The sequence below is a fragment of the Myxine glutinosa genome, chromosome 2 (genome assembly GCF_964187855.1).
Source record: "Myxine glutinosa chromosome 2, kmMyxGlut1.1, whole genome shotgun sequence".
Taxonomy (NCBI): Eukaryota; Metazoa; Chordata; class Myxini; order Myxiniformes; family Myxinidae; genus Myxine; species Myxine glutinosa.
This window is the reverse complement of record NC_136262.1, coordinates 139,665,190-139,690,876: the sequence shown is the minus strand read 5'-3', so window position 1 is coordinate 139,690,876 and position 25,687 is coordinate 139,665,190. Positions and strand designations below refer to the sequence as shown.

The 25,687-nt window shown below is 46.9% G+C and overlaps 1 protein-coding gene across 5 annotated transcripts in view; it reads right to left on the bottom strand.

Moving 5' to 3' along the window:
* The window catches only part of LMAN1 (lectin, mannose binding 1), a 66,692-nt gene extending 41,255 nt beyond the window's left edge, over positions 1–25,437 (bottom strand). For 2 of the 5 annotated variants that reach the window (XM_068107009.2, XM_078771750.1), the window contains exons 1-6: positions 24,962–25,053; positions 17,639–17,793; positions 16,144–16,251; positions 13,468–13,529; positions 13,170–13,269; positions 4,988–5,111 (exon numbers count right to left, since the gene is read on the bottom strand). In XM_068107009.2, coding sequence (XP_067963110.2) covers positions 4,988–5,111; positions 13,170–13,269; positions 13,468–13,529; positions 16,144–16,251; positions 17,639–17,773 — 529 coding nt within the window. In that variant the 5' untranslated portion in view covers positions 17,774–17,793; positions 24,962–25,053. Of the gene's footprint in view, positions 1–4,987; positions 5,112–13,169; positions 13,270–13,467; positions 13,530–16,143; positions 16,252–17,638; positions 17,794–24,961; positions 25,054–25,116 lie in introns of those variants that run through there. The other 3 variants (XM_068107008.2, XM_068107007.2, XM_068107010.2) reach the window with 3 other exon arrangements.
* Between the last annotated feature and the right edge of the window lie 250 nt (positions 25,438–25,687).

The window sequence follows — 25,687 nt, the reverse complement described above, 5'->3', positions numbered from 1 at the left end:
GTCTTAATACATCATGCTATTTATCACAACCACAAAACTCCATCAGGTTGTTGTAATGAAATTGTATCTAAGTTGAACCCAGGTGTGATGCTCTCTCCAACCACCGAGAGGCGACTATAAGAACTCGGACGAACATCGCTCCGAATCATTCCTGTGACATATAATCTGTGTGACAGTGTATACTCGAATGGTGTGTATATCTAGATGTTCCAGGCTTGCTTGCATTGATGGCTAATTGCTTGACTCCTCAACGATTATGTAATCCTGATACATGGCTTGATTATATCTTACAGGTGTTGCCAGAGATCGAATTTGAATTAAACCTACTATTAGGACAATGTTGTGGATTTGACTTTTTACAACACTTAATTCAAATTCGTCTCTTCGTCCCAAACGAGTACGAGACCCGAACGAGTACGACATGGCTCATAAGATGATCCAAGTGCCTGTCTTCGGAGCAGATCACCGGGCGACGGACACGGCCGCCGAACTGACACATTGGCTGAAGATCTTGAATAATCAGTTCAATGCACAGGAGGCCGTCACCAATGAAACAAAGCTCGCTGTTCTGCAATCTAAGGTGCACCACGCCGTGTACATGACCATCGAACAATGTGAGACGTTCGATGATGCTGTGGCTGAGCTGAAGCGTATCTACATAAAAAAACGAAGCATGGTCTACTCCCGACATTTGCTTGCAACTCGTCGACAACAGCCCACGGAGACCTTCCATCAATTTGCTCAAGACCTCTGACGCCTACTGAAGGAAAGTACCCCTGTGGTATGCACCCATGAACAAGTCTGCGATGACCTTGTCCGCGATGCTTTCGTCTCAGGTCTAAGGTCGCCGGTCGTCAGACAAAGACTACTGGAAGCATCCGAATTGACACTAGCCGAAGCACTTCGGTTATCTCACGTGTACACCGAAGCACATGAACAATCCGACGCGTATGAATGCCCATACGTCACTGCGGGGATATCCCGATAGACCCGACCGGAGAGAGCGACCGCCGAGCTCGAGGATGCCCCCATGGCACCTCCGCCGGAATCGGGGACCACGGATCCTCCCGAGGATCCCGATCCGGGCTTGACGGTGGCTGCTGCTGCAGGACCCAAGTCAGGAAGTAACGCTACGTGCTATTTCTGCGGGAATCGGAATCATCCCAGGTCAGTTTGCCCAGCTAAGGACGCGAAGTGTCATTTGTGCACAAAGACGGAACATTTTGCAAAAGTTTGCCGAGCATTGCGAGGCAAGCCAGCTAGCTCGACGATGAATGTGCTTATCTCCGAGCCCGCAGTACGAACGGCGCCCGGCGCGCCTCGCCCGACTTTGATGGGGATCGCCCCTCTCTGTGGGCCCCGAGCTGAGAGCTCGACCTTGAGACTCGCCGCGCCGACTAAACAAGTGTCGCAATCACTTCAGTACGCTGCGCGCCCGTCCTTGACAGGCATTCTTCCGACACCCTGCCAACTTCCGGGATCGGCCACCCGATCGGTGAATGCTGGCTACGAAACTCTGCGCATGGCACGAGCGCCCTCCGGAGGCGGCACGATCACCCTACAAGCTACTTTAACCGCACAAAAGCTGGGAACTTCGCGCATGGCTCGAGTGCCCTCTGGAGGCGGCACGACTGGCCGACAAGCAACTTCAACGGCACGAAAGACATTAGCTGGCGTCGGATCCACGCGCGAGGCTCGAGCGCCTCCCCTCGGCGACTCGATAACTACAGGGCCACCTGGCCTGTCTCCTGCTATAATCCCACTCATGATTGAAGGAATTTTTGCAAATGCTTTAATCGACATGGGATCGATGGATAGTTATGTTGACCTTCAGCTTGTGCAGAAATATGGATGGCCGATTCTTGGGACAATATGCAGAATCCTTATGGCTTCTCAGGGGCTATGGCTTAGCACGAAAGGGGAATGTCGACTGAAGCTTGTGATTAAGGGTCGAATGTTTCCGGATGTGCATTTAATGGTCTTACCAGCATTATGTGCAGAAGTTTTGCTGGGACATGATTTTCTCAAGCGACATGGACGTTTGGAAATGGAATTTGGTGGTACTGATACTCTTGCAGGGATGGAAATTGAGCCACTGTCGCTGTTCCCCAATATGACCACGGACTGTACACCTGTCGCGGTTAAATCACGACGCTACTCACGAGCTGACGTGCAATTCATTGTGGAAGAAACGGTGCAGCTACTAAAGGAAGGTATCATAGAACCTAGTCGGTCGCCATGGCGGGCCCAAGTTCTGGTGGTACGAAGCGAATCGCATCACAAACGCATGGTAATCGACTATTCGCAGACGATTAATCGGTTTACCCAGTTGGACGCCTACCCACTCTCGGGAATGGACTCCCTGGTTCGACAGGTGGCACAGTATTCGGTCTATAGCACTCTCGATCTAAGTAGTGCGTATCATCAGATCCCCATCTCCGCGGCAGATCGCATCTATACTGCATTTGAATCAGGTCAGAGGTTATACCAGTTCACCCGGCTACCTTTCGGTGTCACGAACGGGGTCGCATGTTTTCAGAGGGCTATGGACGACCTCATCGCGAAGGAGAACTTGACCGATGTCTTCGTTTATCTGGATAATCTCACAGTTTGCGGGTATGACCAGGAACATCATGATGCTAACCTGAAGCGCTTCCTCGAGGTCGCGCAGAGGTATCGCTTGACTATGAATGAGGCCAAATGTCGCTACTCTGCTCGCACGATAGATCTCCTGGGGTACACTGTGACCCACGGCTCTGTCGCTCCGGATAAGGAGCGTCTGCGACCCTTGCTCGACATGGCCCCGCCCTGCGATTGTGCTTCGTTGAAGCGTGCTCTCGGGCTGTTTGCTCATTATTCCAAGTGGGTTCAAAATTTCTCCGCGAAGCTCCGCCCACTTGTGGATTGCGAAGCGTTCCCCATGTGCCTTGCTGCCAAGGCCGCTTTCCATAGCCTTAAGTCCGACATCGCTGGTGCCGCTGTGGCGACGATTGACGAAAATAAATCATTTGTTTTGGAAAGTGATGCGTCGGATCATGCGACAGCTGCAACTTTCTCTCAGGGGGGGCGCCCTGTGGCCTTCTTTTCACGGACTCTCTCCTCTGCTGAGCGGAGGCATTCATCTGTCGAAAAGGAGGCGTATGCCATCGTCGAGTCGATCAGGCGTTGGCGTCCCTATTTGCTCGGACGATGCTTCCAAATTATCACGGACCAACAGAGCGTTGCTTTTATGTACGACACCCAGCATGCTCAACGCATTAAGAATGAGAAAATCACTCGCTGGCGGATCGAGCTCGCCGATTTCTGCTACACAATCAAATATCGCCCTGGGTGGGATAACCTGGTTGCAGACGCTTTATCGCGGCCGGTGATGTGTGCGAGCCTCACCTCTTTTGAGGACCTGCGTGTTTTGCACGACACCTTGTGCCATCCCGGGGTGATGCGTTTCGCTCATTTTGTGCGCAGTCGTAACTTGCCCTACTCTGTTGAGGATATTTGTCAGCTGTGTCGCACTTGTTCTGTGTGTGCTGAACTCAAACCGCGTTTCTACAACCCTCCTATCGGAACGCTGGTCCGACCCACTAGGCCGTGGGAGAGATTGGCGATGGATTTCAAAGGACCGCTGCCAGCGTCACCGGCTTCGAGTAACTCTCGTTATCTACTCACGATCGTTGATGAGTTCTCGAGATTCCCTTTTGCTTTCCCGTGCGTAGATATGACAGCCGCCACGGTTATCCGGTGCCTGCAGAACTTGTTTTCTATGTTTGGGAATCCGGCCTATGTGCATACCGATCGAGGCGCAGTGTTCCTGTCCCAGGAAGTGAGTAACTTCTTACTCCAGCATAATGTCGCTTCTAGCTACACTACTCCGTATAGGCCGCAAGCGAATGGACAGGTCGAACGCTTCAATGGTGTTATAGGGAGAGCCATTACGCTGAGTCTTAAGTTCCTTGGCCGAGGCCTAGACAAATAGGCTTGGTCGCTACCCGTGGCACTGAACTCGATCAGGACTTTATTGTGTACGGCTATCAATAAAACTCCCCACGAACGGATGTTTCATCACCCGAGGAGCTCGGGTAGTACCCGATCTTTACCGAGTTGGCTTGCTGAGCCGGGACCGGCTTTCCTCAAACGTGCAGTTCACATGAGTAAGTATGACCCACTTGTGGATAAGGAGCAGGTACTCCAAGCTAATCCCGAGCATGCTCGTGTGTTGATGTCTGATGGACGCGAGTCAACAGTCTCCGTCCGTCACCTGGCCCCTTGCGGGGAAATTGACGACCCTGTTTACGAGTCCATGGACTCTCCCGTTGATCCGCCTATGGAGTATCTGCCGGCATCCTCACCGCTAAACGCTCCCAAACCTGTAGGCCCTGTGGTGCCACCGCCGTCACCTGACTTAGGTGGCTACTCCGATGCAGGGGACTCCGGTCTTGGGGATGTAGTACCCGGTAGTTTCCGGACCCGTGCCGGGAGGGAGATTCGCCACCCCGACCGCTATGGTTGGACCGACTGACATGGACGAACAACTGCTGCTCACTGCTATTATTCTGCTGCTATATGCTGCTCGCTTGATTCCTGCCTTAGCGGAAGTGTAGTTTTAATGGCGGGGAGAATGTAATGAAATTGTATCTAAGTTGAACCCAGGTGTGATGCTCTCTCCAACCACTGAGAGGCGACTATAAGAACTCAGACGAACATCGCTCCAAATCATTCCTGTGACATATAATCTGTGTGACAGTGTATACTCGAATGGTGCGTATATCTAGATGTTCCAGGCTTGCTTGCATTGATGGCTAATTGCTTGACTCCTCCATGATTATGTAATCCTGATACATGGCTTGATTATATCTTACAGGTGTTGCCAGAGATCGAATTTGAATTAAACCTACCATTAGGACAATGTTGTGGATTTGACTTTTTACAACAGTGGTAATATATTTAGGTAAAACCACAAATGCAGTATAAACACATAAATGAAACTTACCAGCTACGTCTCCAGTGGCAGCAGAAAAGCCAAAGTAGCCCTCTTTTGGTAGATTCATGTTTTCAATTCGAGCACACAGCTGTATGTCGTCGGGCTGTGGGCTGATTCCCATACTAACCATCACCTGCACATACAGGTTGTAATGTAACTCGACTAAATCGACAAATAACGATCAATTGTCATACATTTTAACTCTGCAAGCAGGGCCGTTTCACGTCCACGCCATCTGCACTCTGACGCAACTCGCCAGAAACCTGCTCCTGCTTTTTATCGTTTTCCCAGTCGTCAGTGTATATCTATTGATATTGTTGTGTCCCCGGGGTTAAGATCCCAAGAGGACGAATGACCAAAACAAGCTTTACTCAGAGGCGTATACCCAACTTGGCAGTATTATATTTTTGCCCACGCGGGAAGGTTTGATGCCTTATCTGATCGGAACACATGCAGGGGTTAATCCGAATCCACAAACACAAAGACGGGACAGCAAAATCCACAATACAAGGAAAGTAAAGTTCGACAAATAATGATTTGATGAAAATAAATGCAAATAACAATGAAAGGTGAGGTAAAAACTAAAATTCCTAATTTAGACGTATCCACTCAGACTCGTATACAAACACGGGGAAAAACGAAAGTAAAATAAAAAATGATGTGGTAATCGGCCGGCACTCAGCTTTGCATCCCCAAATGGCTGGTAAGGCTTGCCGGTCGCTCGTCGCATCCAAACCATTGTGCGGGAAATGCACAACATGGTGCAGAGTGCGCTCTTCGACGTCCAGAGGAAACACACCCGCGGACCCAGTCCATCGCCGACGTTGATCCTGTGCCTTGTAGTTCCGACTGTTCTGAACCGCTGTTTCTCAACAATCCTTTCCCAAGAGCACACATGGACCAAAGCCCACACCCGTGACCAAGCCGGAACAAGGAGGAAATGCGACTACCTCCAATCAGCGCCAGGACAGAGAGAGAAAATGGCGAGACCGCGTTCTTTTTGCCTTCAGCTCTCTCAAATGTTGCATGCTGACGTCACACTTTGTCCAATCACCGAGCTCTACTCAATCATGAAGGCCGGGGCGCAGCATACCCGTTACAAGTCGTCGGGGGCGGAGTCCAATCTCTGTTCAGGAATGTTCGGATGACGTTTCCTTGCCGATCGGCAAATGTGCTACGGCGGCATTGTGAGCAAATGAGTCAATTTACAGTGCGATCGTTGTAGTTGTAATGACGGCCCTTTTTGATGCAAAAAACAAAGGGAAAAATCACAGGGCAATAATTACACACTGGGGTATATCCTTAAGCCCTACCTAATTAGCATAGCTCCACCCCTCGTATGGACACACATATGATCTTACCCGTACAGTTGGCCTAACTTAATTTACATACAGGTGGGTTCTTCTTCTTCACGACACTCGGAGCATTCTAAACCTACACGATTCTATCTCAGCCAAGGTATTTCATCCCGACCCAAAAAACATAACAATATTTTGTTTTATATTTTTCACGCCTCTTTTTTACAATTGTTGGGGCTATACTCGCTGTCCTTTCAGTTTCTTGTGACATCTTACATTCACACCTGTCTTTGGAATGTTTTTGCTTGGTGGGTTAGGATTACCTTCTCTGGTTTGTTGTCTTGGTTTTGCTTACAAATTGGATTCAGTAGTCTGTTGCACTTTTTACGTATTCGGCCAATCCTACAGTTGTTATTCTGTACACTTGGTTGAGCTCCATCAGGCCGCTATTGTCTCTCAGCAGGTACATTCTCGGGAGGCATTGATCTTTATGAAACATTTGGTGGACAGTGAGGAGTTTCCTCGTTTTGATATCTAGCTTATCAATTTCTGATTGTAGCCAGTTTATTATTCCGCAGCTGTACTGGAATACTGGTATTGCGAGTTGGTTTATGGCTTTGGTTCTGTTCCTTGAACATAGGTGTGTTTTCAGAATCAGCCTCGTGCTACGCAGGTATTCTTTGGTAATTGTTTTGCACATTTGTTTGTGACATATTTGGTGGCCCTCTTCTACTCTGAGGTACTTGTATGGTGCTTTATTGTCTAGCTTCTGTATTGTTGTTTTTGTGATGAATTTTTATGTTGTCTGTCTCTGTTGGTCTACCTTGTATGAATGTGCACTTGGCACACTTATCCAAGCCAAATTACATTTGAATGTTGGCAGAGTACTTTCACTAAATTGAGTTGTTCGACCAATTTTTCGTCATTCGGTGCAAAGAGTTTTAAATCATCCATATACAGCAGATGGAGCCACCTTTGAAGGCCATTTCCCCCCCGCAGAGCAGGGATTGGCCTTTTTCGGGCACCGTGGTCCCATTTTTGAAGCAATGTTTTATGGCCGTATGCCCTTCCTGCCCTTCCTGCCGCCAACCCTGTTAGTCGCCTATTGCGACACACAGGGAATTACCAATGAACTGGTCCTCAATTTGCCGACCTCGGAAGGATGACAGGCTGAGTAAACACCCCTGGTGTTAATTCAGCGATCAACCTGTCAACAATTCAGCGATCAACTTTTATTGAAAAGGCTCCTTTCAATTTCCTCTTCAACTCATTCCATTTAAAAAACATATTCAATCTCTTATAATTCTTTCTCACTAAAAAAAAAAAAAACCACCTTTAGAGGCCATTTTTTTCTCACTACATGCTCGAAATTCTCATTCATTCCACCCCTCCTCCATCGTTCTTAAACGGATCGCTAACTTGAAAATCACAACAAACCCAATTTGTTATAAATGTTCATCTTTCATTAATCATCCACTTTCTAAACTCCCCCCTTGCCCCTCCCCTCCAAATCTCCCCCCTTGCCCCTCCCCTCCTAAACTCCCCCCTTGCCCCTCCCCTCCTAAACTCCCCTCCAAATCTCGCCCGTTGCCCCTCCCCTCCAAATCTCCCCCCTTGCCCCTCCCCTCCAAATTTCCCCCTTTGCCCCTCCCATTCAAAACTCCCCCACAACCATCCCTCCCAAATTCTCCCTCCTCCCACCTCCTTCTCAAAGCTGCCTCCTCCCCACTTCGTCTCCCTTCGATCGCATACCTCCACCTCCCCCAACCTTCGACCTTCCTCTGCCCCCCCTCAAACAACTCCTCACTGTGCCTCATCCCATCACCATCAAACCTTTCGTCCTCCTCATCCTTCCCTTTCTGGTAACTCTTCTGTAATCTCTGCCACACTATCAACTGCTCTTCCTACCTCCCCCTCTCATCCTTCATCTGACCCTACCCCTCCCTTCCCCTGTCCTGCACCCGATGCTCCCCCTCTCTCCTCATTAACGGTATGGACCTCAAACATCCGGGGCCTTCGCTCAAACCTGATTGATCTCTCCATTCAGGTTGCTTCTAACAATCCAGACTTGATCTGCTTAACAGAAACTTTCCTCCTTCAAGATATCTCCGATTCCTTAATATCTCTTCCTCGTTACTCCCTACTCCGGTATGATAGACCTGAGCCTCGTCCTGGTGGTGGGGTGGCTATCTTTATCAAAAACTCTCTTCCTCACTCTCCTTGCACTGCCCTCTCTCCACCCCACCCCCAGGAGTACCTCTGGCTACGGCTTCCTCTCCGCTCCCACCTTCTGGTCATATGTGTTCTGTACCGTCCTCCAACCAGTGATGACTCCATTTACATTTCGGTCGGACAACATGGACCAACTTCTATCAACTCATCCAAACTCTCTCTTCCTCATATGTGGCGACTTCAACTGTCATCATGCCAGCTGGCTGGGTGTGGGTTCATCTCTCACCAGCCATGGCACTTCAGCAAAGGACTTCTGCGAATCATTGGGACTGACACAATCTGTCAATTTCCCGACCCGGACCTCAGTCAATGGAGTATCTTCTCTTCTGGACTTGGTGATGACTAACGTCCCTGCAAATGTCTGCTGCTCTTCTTGTGCTCCAATCGGTTCTTCTGATCATGTGCTTGTTAAAGTGGACATCTCTCTGGCCATTCTCAGAGAACCTCCTCAGCGCCGACGAGTCTGGCATTTCACTCAGGCTGACTGGCACGGTCTGCAAGCAGCTATCAATCTTCTGGACTGGTCTCCCATCTTTACTGCCTCTGACATAAATTCTTCCTGGGAATTCTTCCAAAGCAAACTGCTCTCTCTCATGCACAGATTTATCCCATCTCGTCTTCAGTTGTCTTACCCTTCCTCCCGTCCATGGTACACTGAATCTTGTGGTGAGGCAGTTGCCCTGAAACAACTTGCCTTTGCCTCTTGGAAGGCAAATCCAACTGAAGGCAATCTCAGTTCCTTCCACCAAGCTCGGAACAAGTGTGTGTCTACCCTCAGGAGTGCCAGGAAGCACCATCTCTCCACACTCAAGATTGAACTCTCAAACCTGTCTCCTTCCTCCAAATCCTGGTGGTGTCTGGTCAAATCCGTTTCTGGTGTTTGTTCCCCCTCCATCCCCTCCCTTAACTCAAATGGCTACACAGTTGACACCGCACATGACAAAGCCGAATGCCTCAACTCTGTGTTTGCCTCAAAATCTTGTGTCCCAAACCCATCTCTCTCTTTTCCCACCTTTCCCAGTCGAAGCCAACTGCTCCTGGACTCTGTGTCCTTCTCTCCTGACAAGGTGGAGAAGTTTTTGACAAACCTCGACTCTGATTCTGCAACTGGACCAGACGGCATCAGCCCACGGGTCCTAAAATCCTGTTCTGCCGCTCTATCTCACCCTCTCTCTGTTCTTTTCACCCTCTCTTTTGCTCAAGGTCATCTGCCAGCATCTTGGAAATCAGCAAACATTACCGCTTTCCACAAAAAATGTGCAAAAACAGATCCTTGCAACGACAGACCAATCAGCCTGCTTCCAATTATCGGCAAAGTCATGGAATCCATCATTGCTTCGGATATCAAATCCTTCCTCTTCTCCAATGGCTTGATCTCTGATCATCAATTTCGATTCAGACCAGGTCATTCTACTCTGGACATGTTGCTTCTGCTGTCTCAACAATGGATGGAGGTCCTCAATGCCAAATAGGAAATCAGAGCTGTCTCACTTGACATATCACGTGCCTTCGATACGGTCTGGCACCCAGCTGTGCTCACCAAACTCTCCTCCTATGGTATCCATGGAAATCTCCACTCATCGCTTGTGGACTTCCTCTCTGGTCGTAGGCAACGTGTGGCCCTGAATGGATTTCTCTCATCTCCCTTTCCTGTTCTGGCTGGAGTTCCCCAAGGTAGTGTTCTGGGCCCTGTGCTATTTCTGGTCTTCATCAATGATCTCTCCGACTCTCTGGAAAATCCTCTCTATCTCTTTGCTGATGACTCCACTATCTGCCGCTCCATTCCTCATCCCTCAGATCGGCAGTCTGCAGCCTCCTCACTCTCTGCAGACCTGGACAAAATCACAGACTGGTCAAACAAGTGGAACATGTCTTTCAATCCTGACAAATCTCACACTCTTACAATGTCTCTCCGAAAGGACCGACTGGAAAACCCTCCCATCTACTTTCTCAACAATCCTCTCCAAGAAGTTCTGTCGCTCAAGCTTTTGGGTCTCACTATCTGCCATGATCTTTCTTGGCAAAACCACATTTCCAAGCTGGCCTCCAAAGCCAGTCGCCGACTGGGCATCCTTCGTCATGCGAAGTCCTTCCTTGGCACACCTGAGCTCCTCCCCACATACAAGGCTTTCATCTGCAGCTCAATGGAATAATGTTCCCCCCTCTGGGCTGGTGCTCCTGCCTCACACCTAGCTCGGCTTCACGCTGTTGAAACCAAAGCTTCCAGAATCATTGGAATCTCCTGCGATGAAGTTAACTCCGAGGGCCTTTCAGTCGCTCACCGCAGGCAGGTTGGTGGTCTTTCTGTCTTCCGACTCCTCTCTGGCCTTGCTCTCCCAGCTCTCTCTGTGCTCTGTCCCCCCAATGTTCCTTCAGGTCGCACAAGATCTGCCTGCAACCCACTTATGGTTAAACTGCCAAAATCTAGGCTCTCTGCTCACCTTCACTCTTTCATTCCCCTTTTCTCCCACCTCTGGAACAAACTCCCTCACTCTCTTCAATCCCACTCCTCCCTCCAGGTCTTTAAAACAGCTGTTCACCACCATCTCTTATCTTCCCCCATCCAAAACCTTGATCTTTTCTACCCCCGCTAATTCACCCCAGATACACTTCTTCTTTTTTTTGAAATTCCAACTTCTTTCCTGGAAGTCCTTGCAGTGTTCATATGTTTTATACACCTCCCACCTCCCCCCAAGCCCTCCCCCTCCCACATTTCTCCCGATGTCCCTGCTCTCAAATGTTGTGTTTGTGTCCTTCCCCCTCTCTCCGCATCTTGTCTACCGCTCCCCTTATTTTTTGTGTTTTATGTGTCGGTTTGACTTTTTGTGTGATTAAAGTTAGCTCTTTTACGAGCCTCGATCTTGTATACAAAAAAAACAAAAAACAAACAAACCGGCATTCAAACCCATGATCCGAGGATCCCAAGCCAGCACCCTAACCGCTAAGCCAACACCAGGCTCATATGCAGTAGATGTGTACATTTTTGTCTCTTTGGACACCCTCTTATTTGACATCAGGGTGTATCCATGTCCTTGCTCCTTAATGAGGTTGCTCAGTGGGTTCAGGACCAGGAAGAACAGGAGAGGAGAAAAGGCTGTTTCCCTGGAAGATTCCTCAACGTATCTTCACTCCTGTTATTTCAATCTTTCCTTTTGAGTGCTGTTATATTAATGTGGTATTCCAAAGCTCCATTGCTTTCTCCATCAGTATGATTATTTGCAGATTGAACTTGTAGAATTGCCTGCATTTTATCATCCATGAATGTCGGACACTATCAAACGCTTTTTTGTGGTCTATCTTTGCTGTGGATAATTTCGTTATTCTTGTTTTGCAATTTTCGAGTATGATGTGCGTCGTTGGTTGTTCTCTCCATATGCATGCTTCAGAAGGTGAAACGTAGCCCTCCGAGGTCTCCATGTATCCACATTTGTATGTGCGTATGTGTGTGTGTGTGTGTGTGTGTGTGTGTGTGTGTGTGTGTGTGTGTGTGTGTGTGTGTGTGTGTGTATGTCAAATATTTGCAAAATATGTAAAATAAAAAGATAATCCCATTCCTTTTTCTCAGATGGCGAAACAGATCTTTGCCAAATTTTCAGAGGTTCATCAATGGGTGGTAGGGAGTACTTTAGGAGAAATATTTTTTGAAAGTTTTGAAAAAAAACAAAAAAAAAACGTAATATTGCTGCAACGTGAAAAGTAATATTAAATGATCCGAGACCCCATTCCTTAGTGAGTGTAGGAATGTGTTTTAGGCCGCTCTCCTCATCACAAGGGCATGGAAAGCTCGGCTCCTCTCAGCAAGAGGGCACGGGGCTGGAGCAAAGTTTGGGCAAACGCGCATGTGCAGACCAAGCTCTGCACTCTGCTCAGCAAGATGTACATCAATTACGTATGTAGTAAAACAGGAGTATGTCTATCAAGTATAACATAGTACAATGTTATTTATTTTAATTATCACCTCCAAACAATAAAAGCTTTGCTTTCAGCAAAGAAGTTAAACCCCGCTTCAAATTCACATTGTATATATACACCTACCCATAGAGTGAGTGAACAGCTATTTAAAAAAATAATAATAAAAAATAAATAAATAAAAAATAAATATATATATATATATATATATATATATATATATATATATATATATATACATACATACACACATATATAAATTAGGTGTACCGGAAAGTAATGTAGTTTTTTAAAGCTGTATATTCCTCTTTTGATAAACGACATTACTTTCCGGTACACCTAATTTAAATTTATTTTATGAAATAGCGATGAAATACCTTAAGCCTTAAGGTATTAACTTTCCATGTGTTAAATTAAAATAATTAATTAAAATAAGCAACTGCATCCCTACTTTTGTCACACCCTGCAAACAAAACAGCTCCTTTCAGCAAGCAGCTTTTGGTGTATGAAATGGGGTAAGCACAAATCCGTGCAGATGTGGAGTTTCATCATAAATACCAAAATGCTAAATGTTCATCATGCGAAACAACTAGTAAACATCTTAACCTTAGCAACACTATGAAATCAACCACCCAACCATAAAGCCATTCGGAAAGGACCGGTACGGTCTATCATGGGCTGTCTATTATGGGCGGTCTATCATGGCTGTCTGTCATGCTCCAACTATTGATGTGCCCACCCATAATACACACCTCCAGGGTGGATTTGTAGTAAACAACATTGACGTTTATCGGATAGGGCCTGTTGCGAAAATCCCGATAACAGGAACCCAGTGTCTGATTCATACCATCACTGCATTCATGAAAGGAGGGACACACAAATGGGCAAAACACATTCAGGTTTAGGAAAGTGAGCAAAAAGATTAAATGTACAAGACAAACAATGTTACTAAAAAATATTTTTAAAAGCAACATTATTGTTTGCAAACACAATCGCAAACTGAGATCAAAACCAAAACATCTCTCAAAAAGACAAACGGCACATCCTTACTTTTCATGGTCGTACTCCATGGAACCATCATTCCCAACAATTAATACTATTGGGTTTTTATCCTGCAAAACAAAGACAAACAAGGGAAGTTAAAACGTGCACATTACTTCATTGGTCCCTGATGCCTAGGTGAAGAAAGATGGTGCTTTTACGATACAAAGCTTGAGAGCTAAAACATAAAAACTAAAATTCGCTACTTGAGATCATATGTGATAGCTGTGGGAACTAGCCGATATGGAATTACTGTACCATTTAGGGGTACGTGGTATGGCAGAGAAAATCCTCACTATGAGGGACAATCATGATTAGATTTGCTCAACAAGATGGATGTTCAACTAGAGGTCAGTTGGATGCCAGTGCCGAGTCCTCAATCAGTTGCCGACAATAAACCAGAATCAGAGCGCATGTCAAAACACGGAAACAACGAACGCCAACACCACCGCACGCACACCTGACGGAGTGCGGGAGCAGGCAGAGCCATGGATCTAGCAATGACCCGTATTGTTTGGGTAAACCATCACGGTGATGTCTGAATTCAGGAAGAGCTTATTACATCCACAAGGAGGTTAAATGGCAGTGAATCGCAGCACCCAAAAATATATTAATATTCATCTGTGCTACCCCTGCTTACAATATAAAGCTCATAATATGATACAATGTGTCGGTTATTAATTATGAAAATAATTCACTGTCAAGGCCAATGGGCCCACCGATTGAAGTCCATCGTCAATAGTTCAGATTGTGAGGGTTATACTCTGCCATACTAGGATTTGGATGGGTGTTTCATGTGGTGTTCCTATAATTATACAAGGGTGCTTTGAAAAGTAATGCCTCCTATTATATTATTCAAAAACAGGTAAAGATATTCAAATGAAAAAGTGTGGTCCACATATTAGTTCATCCCGCCACTGGGTGCGAAGTTTCGTGAACCCGACACTAGACATCTCAGTGCTACATTAGTCAAGATGGCAGAAGGCAGCACGACATTGTCAGTGCTGTGAGTTATGAAGTGTTGGAGATGAGAGTTGGAATGAGTGACCAGAAATGAGATGACTGGAGATGAGAGTTGGGTTCACCATTACGATTCTGAATGCAAGACAGAATGGCCTCCAAAGCCAGTCGCCGACTGGGCATCCTCCGTCATGCGAAGTCCTTCCTTGGCACACCTGAGCTCATCACCACATACAAGGCTTCCATCCGCAGCTCAATGGAATACTGTTCCCCCCCTCTGGGCTGGTTCTCCTGCCTCACACCTAGCTCGGCTTCACGCTGTTGAAACCAAAGCTTTCAGAATCCTGGAATCTCCAGTGATGACGCTGATTGCGAGGGCCTTTCACTCACTCACCGCAGTCAGGTTGGTGGTCTTTCTTCTACCGACTCATCTCCGGCCCAGCTCCCCCAGCTCTTTCTGTGCTCTGTCCCCAAAATATTCCTGCAGGACACACAAGATCTGCCAGCAACCCTCTTATGGTTAAACTGCCAAAATCAAGACTCTGCTCACCTTCACTAATTCATTCCTCTTTTTCCCGCCTCTGGAACAAACTCCCTCACTCTCTTCAATCCCACTCCTCCCTCCAGGTCTTTAAAACAGCTGTTCCCCACCATCTCTTATCTTCCCCCATGCAAAATCTTGATCTTTTCTACCCCCGTTAATTCACCCCAGATCCACTTTTCTGAAATGCCGACTTCTTTCCTGGAAGTCCTTGCAGTGTCCATGTGTTTTATACCTCTCCCACCCCCCTTCCCACGCCTCCTCCCCCCAAGCCCTCTCCCTCCCACAGATCTCCCGATGTCCCTGCTCTCAAATGTTGTGCTTGTGTGCTTCCGCCTCTCTCCCCATCTTGTCTATCGCTCCCCTTATTATATGTTTTGTGTCCATTTGTTTTTCTTGTTTTTGTGATTAATGTGAGCTCTTTCACGAGCCTCAATCTTGTGTATCGAAAAAAAGAAAGAAAAAAAAGACGCAGTCGATGGAGTACACCACAAAGGATCACCAGCCCTCACTTAGCTGCGTCAGATTTCGTCTTTTCCCCAAAACGTAAGAAACACGATGATATCCAGGTCGCTGTGAAGTGCTGGTTAGGTCAGCAGGAAGTACAGTTCAATCGTGACAAACTTGAACGTTGGAAGAAACATGTGGACTGCAGTCGTGATTGTGATGGGAAATAAATATGCCCCATGGTAGAATAAACGTTGATGGAAGTATTTGTCTTTGTTTCTTCATCAAAATATCTTTACCTGTTTTGGAGAAAAATAATCAGAGGCATTACCTTTCAACATGCCCTCGTCATGCTCACGATATTTTAGGGTGTCAGATCAGACTGGGAGGATAGGCAGAGCCGATGGGCACCAAATATCAGTCGGACAGGTGTATCCTCTACTTTCATGCGTGCATCAGATGCAGGTGTTGACATGAATACATCGATGCCTTAATTTGTCAATTTATCATACAGTGTGGTGCACAGTACAAGCTGCATGCGTGGGTCCATGTGTATCAGGCCTCGTATTTTAAAAATGGAAACAAACACTTTTTGTTTGCCTTGAGCATCCTTGTTTATAAACATCTGAACTGATAATGTCTAGTGAAACGTGGCAAAAGCAAGCACCCCCACAATAAAGTAAAGTAAAGGATGACAACAAGCAGAACAAAATGACAAAAAACAGCTCAAATAGTACCTTCCCATCATTGTCAAACGAATCAAGGAAGATCCCGAGTCCATTCCAACGGTCCTCTACTCCGTACACGGACCCCTGAACGCCGGGGCGCTCTGTAAACCAAAAGGCCTGCACACACCCAAATAGTGCATCTTGTGCGGAAATCTACACAAGAAATCAAGTATGACAGAGAAGGTGTCGGAAAACAGGGCGCTGCTCCCCACCTGCCTTTGAACAACGAGCCAGGACAGTGATTGGTGGCATATGGGAACAAATGTGGGGGGGGGGGGGGGGGGGGGAAGGGCATGACAAAAACAACTCTACTGAATTTGTAGTTTGAATTGAATGACAATGAATGCAAACTTGCTGAAATGAAAGACAGATTGTTCATTTGTAACTGCATTTCCTGCAAGTGCTCTTGTCACTTTCCGCAAGTTACGTTTCCATCGTCTCAACGCCGTTGGGTAATTTGGATCTCGTGAGGCAGTCGGACCGAGGAGGTATGCAGTCACTACGGTTTTGTTATTTTATCGTATGGAACAACACAACATGTGGTACCAAGTACTAACAGAGCGAAGATGTTAACGTGTTCGTTTTTACACACTTTTATTTAACTTCATCTGAACTTTGTTTGTTTGTCCCGTTTCAAATCTTTGAGCCGTTCGTTTTCAAGGTTCCATACTTCCTAGAGAGCTGAAATTTGGCCCACGGTCCTCTTTTTTGGTACATTTTCATCTATCAAAATGTAATTTTTTTAAAAAGGTTAAAAACTTTTTCTTTTTTTTTTAAGTAAAAGTGTGTAGCCCTAAAACATGTTTTTTCGTTTACTTGTTTTCCAAATCGCATGTATTACATTTTCATCCAAACTTTTTTGACTCGATTGCATTTAATTTAATCACGATTTCGTCAGGTTACTTGTTTTTCACTTTCATCACATGTTTATTGAGTCAATTGCACTCAATTTTGAGTTAGTGGCTCAATTAGAATGTTTAATAATTGCTTTTCATCTTGAATCAAATATTTGTACTGTATTCCAATTTCAGTTTTACTATCCCATTACTAATTCATTTGGTAATTCATTCATCTGCAAACACCCGAATGTGTGAAAAAAAACAATCTGGCATAATAAAGATTGTCAAATGTGAAAACGACTTCGGATTTCACTTTCCTTCGCTGTGGAACGACCCACATTGGACCAGGTAAATGTGTCTCGAGGGCCAAAGAGAGTCACCGACAGAAGAACAGAAGGTACATCGTATATGTAAAACATTAATGCTGCACGTTTTGCCACCACGATTATTCAAGGCATGGAGTGTAAACACAATATATATCTTTTCTTTTTTGAAGATTTTTTTTTTTCCAAACAACATTTTGTTTTAATATCGATCTCAGGGTGAATTGCTCCATAACCAATAATGCAAGCAGGAGCTTTAACCACCTTTGATCTGTCATAGCTGTTGGTGATGGTTGCGGCCCCACTGCAGGACAATACAGTAACAAAAGCCATATGACGTACCAAACCATCAGCACCAACTCGACCCCGACCAGTAATTCGAAGCGATGCCTCTGCCTGCCAATTGGGAAACGGAAGAGGGTCAGTGGCCCAGATTGAACCCCGTTGATCTTGCAGTGCAGACGCCAACCTAATCATGTTTTTTCCGACAGCTGCATCTAGACAATAATCACATGACACAGAAGTTACATTAAATCCAATGATATACTGTACTTGATAAATATTCATAGCTAATGAGCTTGATTGGCAGAATGCAAGTACAATATATTTGATTATTCTGGTCATTTTGGTCGCTTGCGACTCGGTGCTATTATGCTCGTGATATGAAACAAACAGGTTCAAACTCCATGTGTTGCCTTATTTTATCAGTTACATTAACAGTGTCCTTGCCCTCCAGTACATGCATTTTTTTGATTACAGCAAACAAATATCACCTTATTCCACCTGAAAAACAACAAATATTCTCCCACAATTGCTGTAATAGTATCAGGGTAAAATAGGAAAGTTTACAGCAGCACAACCCCATTCATCCTCTCAAACCCAAGCAAACCTCTTCAACCACACCAGTTAGTTAAATTTTCAGATAAATAGTTTTACCACGATGTTCCAAAACAGTGCAAACTATCTATAGGAGGGACAATCCAATCCAAGGAATTTTGAGCTTGTATTAGTAGTAATGTATTACTATTAATGTATTTTGAGCTTGTATATTTATATTTATTTATTAGGAAGGAAGACCCAGGTAATGAACATTGCTCGGAAGGGTTATGACTAAGATTATACGTATAAATACAAACCGACAATCGAAAAAAACCCAAAAAAACACACCAAAGGGCAGGAAGATATTAAAAAAATAAAAATTGTAAAAATAATAATAAAAGTTGCACAGATTGGGATAAAGAAAGATCACTGGAATGGCTAAGAAGAGGTCAGCTCAACTGGGACGGAGAACGAATCATTATAAATTCCCAAGACCAAGGACATGACACCAATGGCTTTAAAAGTGTAGGTTCTGCAAGGAAGAAACAGAAAACATGAGACACCTCCTTTGGGGATGTTAAAACAAAACAAAAAATAAAAAAAAACTCATGTGAGATCAGCTGTACACCCAAACACACAACAAAGCATACAGAGTAATCCACTGCACATCTGCAAAAGTCTCAATATCCGAGTTCCAGAAAACGCATGGAACCATGAACCAAAAGCAATCACTGAAAACAAGGAAGTAATGCTCATGTATGACCTGATGATCCCATCAAGCATGAACATAGAACACAAAGCATTGCGACCATATATAGTACTGAGGTACAAAAAGGAAAAAACAGCATTGCTAATTGAGATATCAGTACCCAGAGATTTTGGCCTAAATACTGCAGAAATCAAGAAAATGACCAAACACCAGGACCTCAAAAATGAGGTAAAGAGATCTTGTAAACTGAAGAGCATCAAAATTGTACCAGTGATAGTTGGGAACAACAGGAATGCTGAAGAAGAACCTCACTGAGATTTTGAAAAACATCTCCCCGTAATATTACAACAAACAAATTGCAGTTGGAAGTTGTCTGAGGCTCGGTGATGATCCTCAAAAGAACCCTCGGAACAAAACTTTGAGAGTAAGAAAACGTCACAAACTGCTCCACGAATCATGATCCCTTACTGAAACAGATGTGGATCCTTCAAGACCTGGGAGGGCCTTGTTCCACATTCTGAAACCCGCATATGGAGATAACAACTAACAACCAACGACACACACACACACACACACACACACACACACACACACACACACACACACACACACACACACACACACACACACACACACACACACACACACACACACACACACACACACACACACACACACACACACACACACACACACACACACACACACACACACCTCTTGTAGTATACATTACATGGGTCCGACAAGATAGCCGAGAGCTGCGGTAGTCAATAGGCAGACCGCGGTCCAAATCCGGACTACCAGACATTTTTGAATGGACTGAGAGGATGTTTATAGTTTTGTAAAAATAAAACGTAATTTTCAGTGTAATCAGATATCAATATACAAGTACATATAGTTGGCCTTGTGAAAAATTATTTAATATCGTGGTGAGGGCAAAGTAAAAAGGTGGTCAGAACAACATTTCTAAAAGGCAGAACATGATTAACATCATACAGCACAATTTGATGGAGAGGCTGGTTGTGTGACAACGACAAATTGATTAGATTTTGATGAAGATCCGAATCCCGTTCCGATAAATTCTTTAAAATCCTGAATGGGTTTCTCTCATCTCCCCTTCCTGTTCAGGCTGGAGTTCCCCAAGGCAGTGTTCTGGGCCCTGTGCTTTTTCTGGTCTTCATCAATGATCTCTCCGACTCTGGAAAATCCTCTCTATCTCTTTGCTGATGACTCCACTATCTGCCGCTCCATATCTCAACCCTCAGATTGGCAGTCCGCAGCCTCCTCACTCTCTGCAGACCTGGATAATATCACAGACTGGGCAAACAAGTGGAATATGTCTTTCATTCCTGACAAATCTCACACTCTTACTATGTCTCTCCGAAAAGACCGACTGGAAAACCCTCCCATCTACTTTCTCAACAATCCTCTCCAAGAAGTTCTGTCGCTCAAGCTTTTGGGTCTCACTATCTGCCATGATCTTTCCTGGGAAAACCACATTTCCAAGCTGGCCTCCGACTGGGCATCCTCCACCGTGCGAAGTCCTTCTTTGGCACACCTGAGCTCCTCACCACATACAAGGCTTTCATCCGCAGCTCAATGGAATACTGCTCTCCCCTTTGGGCTGGTGCTCCTGCCTCACACCTAGCTCGTCTTCACGCTGTTGAAACCAAAGCGTTCAGAATCATTGGAATCTCCCGTGATGAAGCTAACTCCGAGGGCCTTTCACTCACTCACCGCAGGCAGGTAGGTGGTCTTTCTGTCTTCTACCGACTCCTCTCCGGCCTAGCTCCCCCAGCTCTATCTGTGCTCTGTCCCCCAAATATTCCTACATGTCACACAAGATCTGCCAGCAACCCTCTTCTGCTAAAACTGCCAAAATCAAGACTCTCTGCTCACCTTCACTCCTTCATTCCTCTTTTCTCCCGCCTCTGGAACAAGCGACCACACACTACTCCACAGCAAGCGACCGCACACTACGGCGCCATGGCAGGCAGACATCGCACAAGCAGGCAAAGAGCCACGCCCAGGAGAACTCGTGATTGACAGGGGGGAGGGGCGAGTTGGATGCAGGTCGCTGATTGGAGGGAAGGGAAGATGAAGGACGTGCCACACTGATTGGCCACCAATGACGTGTCACACGATGACGTAACACTAAAGGGCAAGACACTCGGCCAATCAGTGTGGAAGGCGCAAAACCATTACCAAGAAGCAGGTCGCTGATTGGAGGAGAAGCGCCGGTGACGTGTAAAGGCGCGAAAGGTGACAAGGAAACGAGGCACAGGTTGGGAGAGGGAGAGAGCTGACGTCAGACGCCAGGCAGGAAAAGAATTCGCTCCCCGACATTTTTAACTTCTCGTTTTGGCTTCCTTCCTGTTTGGACCTCTTCCCTGTTTGCCTTTCATTCCCATTTGGAGTTTCGTTTGATGGACGTTGGAAAGACGGTGGGGCGCGACGATCATCCTCTCGTGGTGCCTACGTGCGAGTGCTGTGCTGTGTGGCGTGGCGTGGCGTGGCGTGGGACGGACCGTGCAGCGAGGCCGGTGTTAGCGCCAAAGTCTGAGCGGTCCACGCCAGCCGGAGCTGTGGTCGGATGAGTTCGGAAGCTGACGATTCCTGACGGACACTTCATCGACAGATAAGCTCGCACACACAAACACGACGTTTTATTTTATTCATTCTCCCATTTGTTGTGTAGTTCAAAGTCCGTGTGTATGAGCGCTCACTAGGGGGTTTAGTTATTATTGGCGCGTTCTTTTCCTGTCCCGATATTTATTAAATAAACCCTTGTATTATTTTCCCGAACAACTTTAATTCCGTTTTGTGCGAGTTTAATTGATTCGCAGGGTGAAGACATCGTCGGACCGTCAGTCAGGTAAGCGGCCTTGTCCCCCCAACCCCCCTGCTCGCGTATGATCCGCCATTAATTGGAAACGCCTCATTAAGCTCGATTCGCCATCCGTGGCATACTCTCGGTGTTAACTGAGCCAGCCACAGGACATTATCTGTCTTTTTATGTGTCTGTTTTTTTGTGATTAATGTTAGCTCTTACACGAGCCTCGATGTTGTATACAAAAAACAAAAAACGGATTCTTCCTCATTGAGAGATGGAGCGAATAACGATACAAAGCATGATATTTCAAAAAGTTGTGGACGGGTTATGATAAAACTTGGTGGACGAGTTGGTTTGGTGACGAGAACAAGCCGATTCAATTTTGGTGAAGATCCGGATCTCCCAGCGTTCTCTCCAGGTCCGGCCCATCAGTGGGATCCTAGATGTAAACAGTCTCCCCCCCCCACCCCCCTTCCCACGCCTCCTCCCCCCAGTCCCTCTCCCTCCCGCGCTTCTCCCTGCTCTCAGGTGTTGTGTTTGTGTGCTTCCCCTCCTCTCCCCATCTTGTCTTCCGCTCCCTCTTTTTGTATGTTTTGTTTGTCTGGTTGATTTGTTTGTGGAATAAATGTTAGCTCTTCCACGAGCCTCGATTCGGTATACAAAAAAAAGAAGAAAAAAAAAAAACCAGCCTGGCGAGGTATGTGCCCCACCGAGGGCCGGTCTCGTATTAATTTGTTTTTCATTTTACAGTTACCGCATTTGAGAGTTTTGTAGGGGTGATTTTCATTCTATTGGTGCTTTATAAGAACCTTAAAATGCATTACAGGATAGAGTACACAATAGTACGAACTTGTTTTACACAACTATAGTCTGTACTTTCCTGTGGCAAATCCTACAACTGATATACGTACAATTAGTCTGAATGCTGGACCTTTGCATCCTGTTAAGTAAATAATTTGGACCTTGCCAAAAAGTAATGACATGAACCGAGCATCCACATGCTGCTTACAAAATGAATGAATGAATCAAAATGTAAAGCTTATATTTATCATGTGTGCACGGAGCACAAGATACCTGGATACCTTGCAGATACCTGGAGATGCATCCAGGTATCTGCTTGCAATCTGCAAGCACGCCACACCGGTTTGCAATGAAATGGGCAGAATCACACCTAGCCTGGTAAAAATTGCAGTACAGTCAAACTGAGCCAGGGATATTACTATTTCGAGATCCGTTTAGACTTGGAAGAAATAAAAAATAAAATAACTTTGCCTGTATCATTCATGTAGGAACAAGACAGTGTTCCCATCTAGCAAGGAAAGACCCATATAACTGACTTGAACGAGAAATGAAGAAAATGAGGTGGTGGAGTGGGGCCGGATTGGGGAGAAAGGGAGGACTGGGGTGGAGCAGAGCAGAGGAGTGGGGAGGAGAGAGGAGGAGGGGTGCGAGTAGAGGGTGACTGGGAGGGGGGACTGGGGTGGAGGCGAGGTGAGAAGTGGAGGAGAGAGAGAGGAGGAGGGGGGGAGTAGAGGGTGACTGGGGGGGGGGAGAGGGTGACCGGGAGGGGGGGACTGGGTGGACGAGAGGTGAGGAGTGGAGGGGAGGGAGAGGACGACCGGAGGTATGGGAAAAGAGGATCCGGGGGTGAGGATAGAGGAGGACCGGGTGTGTAGGGAGAGGAGCCGAAGGGAGGGGGAAGGGGATAGAGTGACGGCGAGCAGGGGAGGGGGAGAGAGGGACTGGGTGTGTCGGGAAAGAAGCCCAGGGGTAGGGGGTGTGGGGGTGACAGGGGCCAGAATAGAGGAGAGTGAGCCAGGGGTGGGGGTGAGAGGGGCCAGAATAGAGAAAAGGAAGCCAGGGGTGGGGATGAGAGGGGCCAGAATAGAGAAAAGGAAGCCAGGGGTGGGGGTGAGAGGGGCCAGAATAGAGGAGTGAGCCAGGGGTGGGGGTGGGAGGGGCCAGAATAGAGGAGAGTGAGCCAGGGGTGGGGGTGGGAGGGGCCAGAGTAGAGAAAAGGACGCCAGGGGTGGGGGTGAGAGGGGCCAGAATAGAGGAGAGTGAGCCAGGGGTGGGGGGTGGGAGGGGCCAGAGTAGAGAAAAGGAAGCCAGGGGTGGGAGGGGCCAGAATAGAGAAAAGGAAGCCAGGGGTGGGGGTGGGAGGGGCCAGAATAGAGAAAAGGAAGCCAGGGGTGGGGGTGGGAGGGGCCAGAATAGAGAAAAGGAAGCCAGGGGTGGGAGAGGCCAGAATAGAGGAGAGTGAGCCAGGGGTGGGGGTGAGAGGGGCCAGAATAGAGAAAAGGAAGCCAGGGGTGGGGGTGGGAGGGGCCAGAATAGAGAAAAGGAAGCCAGGGGTGGGGGTGGGAGGGGCCAGAATAGAGAAAAGGAAGCCAGGGGTGGGGGTGGGAGGGGCCAGAATAGAGAAAAGGAAGCCAGGGGTGGGGGTGAGAGGGGCCAGAATAGAGAAAAGGAAGCCAGGGGTGGGGGTGAGGGGCCAGAATAGAGAAAAGGAAGCCAGGGGTGGGGGTGGGAGGGGCCAGAATAGAGAAAAGGAAGCATGGGGTGGGTGTGAGAGGGGCCAGAATAGAGAAAAGGAAGCCAGGGGTGGGTGTGAGAGGGGCCAGAATAGAGAAAAGGGAGCCAGGGGTGGGGGTGAGAGGGGCCAGAATAGAGAAAAGGGAGCCAGGGGTGGGGGTGAGAGGGGCCAGAATAGAGAAAAGGAAGCCAGGGGTGGGGGTGAGAGGGGCCAGAATAGAGGCGAGAGAGAGCAGGGGAGGGGAGGGGAGGGCGAGAGAGGGACAAGGTGTGTAGGGAAAGCAGCCCGGGGGAGGGAGGGTTGAGGGAGCCAGAATAGAGGCGAGAGAGAGCAGGGGAGGGGGAGAGAGGGACAAGGTGTGTAAGGAAAGCAGCCCGGGGGAGGGAGGGTTGAGGGAGCCAGAATAGAGGCGAGAGAGAGCAGGGGAGGAGGAGAGAGGGACAAGGTGTGTAGGGAAAGCAGCCCGGGGGAGGGAGGGTTGAGGGAGCCAGAATAGAGGCGAGGGAGACCAAGGTAGATGGAGGAAGGAGGGGACCCAGTGGGAGATGGGGCCGGTGGGGGGATAGGGGTTCTTATAGAATGATTTATAAACGTGCTGATGGTAAATATGACGCTGTTGCAGTTACAGGAAAAATCGATTTTCATCCAAAGTAATGAAAGTTCCATGATCCGCCAAAGTTATTCTTTTATTTTTATTTCAACAAAACTTGAATTGGAAATAATCAAAATAAAAAGATGAAAAAAAAACAAAGAAAAACAAAATAAAACCTTTCAAAAGAGAAGCACGTATACGAGGGTGCAGAAACAACCGTTGAGGTAAATAAAGACTTTAGTGAATCCTGATTCCCGAGTCCTGACATAAAGCGGAAGCGGAGAAAAGACGCCCCCAGAGCGGCCAGCGTGTCACCGAGTGCGCCACTTACTGCCCTGGGGGCGCCAGTGCGAGAGAGACGACGTCTGGTCATGCCTCGCCGCTCCAAGACTCAGCGTCGGCTCAAGGCGCCGATTTGGCACTTCCGTTTGGGCTTCACTCTCGAGCGCAATCCAAAGACACAGCAACGCGCGCAGCAGAGCAGACGTCACCATCGCGACGGGACGCAGGTGCCGATGTGGAGGGAAAGTGTTAAAGGGGAGGGAGGGTATAGGACGAGGGCTGTAGGTGAGAGGAAAGGAAGGATAGAAAAAGGAAGTGATTGAATGAATGAATGAATGAATGAACGCGGCAGGAGAGTCACAGCCGCGGACGTGTCACGTGTCATTCGAGATTATACAGAGAGGAATAATTTGTTTTTATTCTGAAAGACTTTGCTCGAGCTTAAATGCATTAATTCCGTTATTTTATATTAATTTAGTCACAACAAGAACAAAACAAAACTACAGCGGTTTTAAAAATTAATTTAGCTTTGATCATACACCGCTTATAACTGGCATGCAAAGTGCTGCACTCGTCTGAGGTTGAATTGATTATAATCAATTGAATTAATGATATTGATT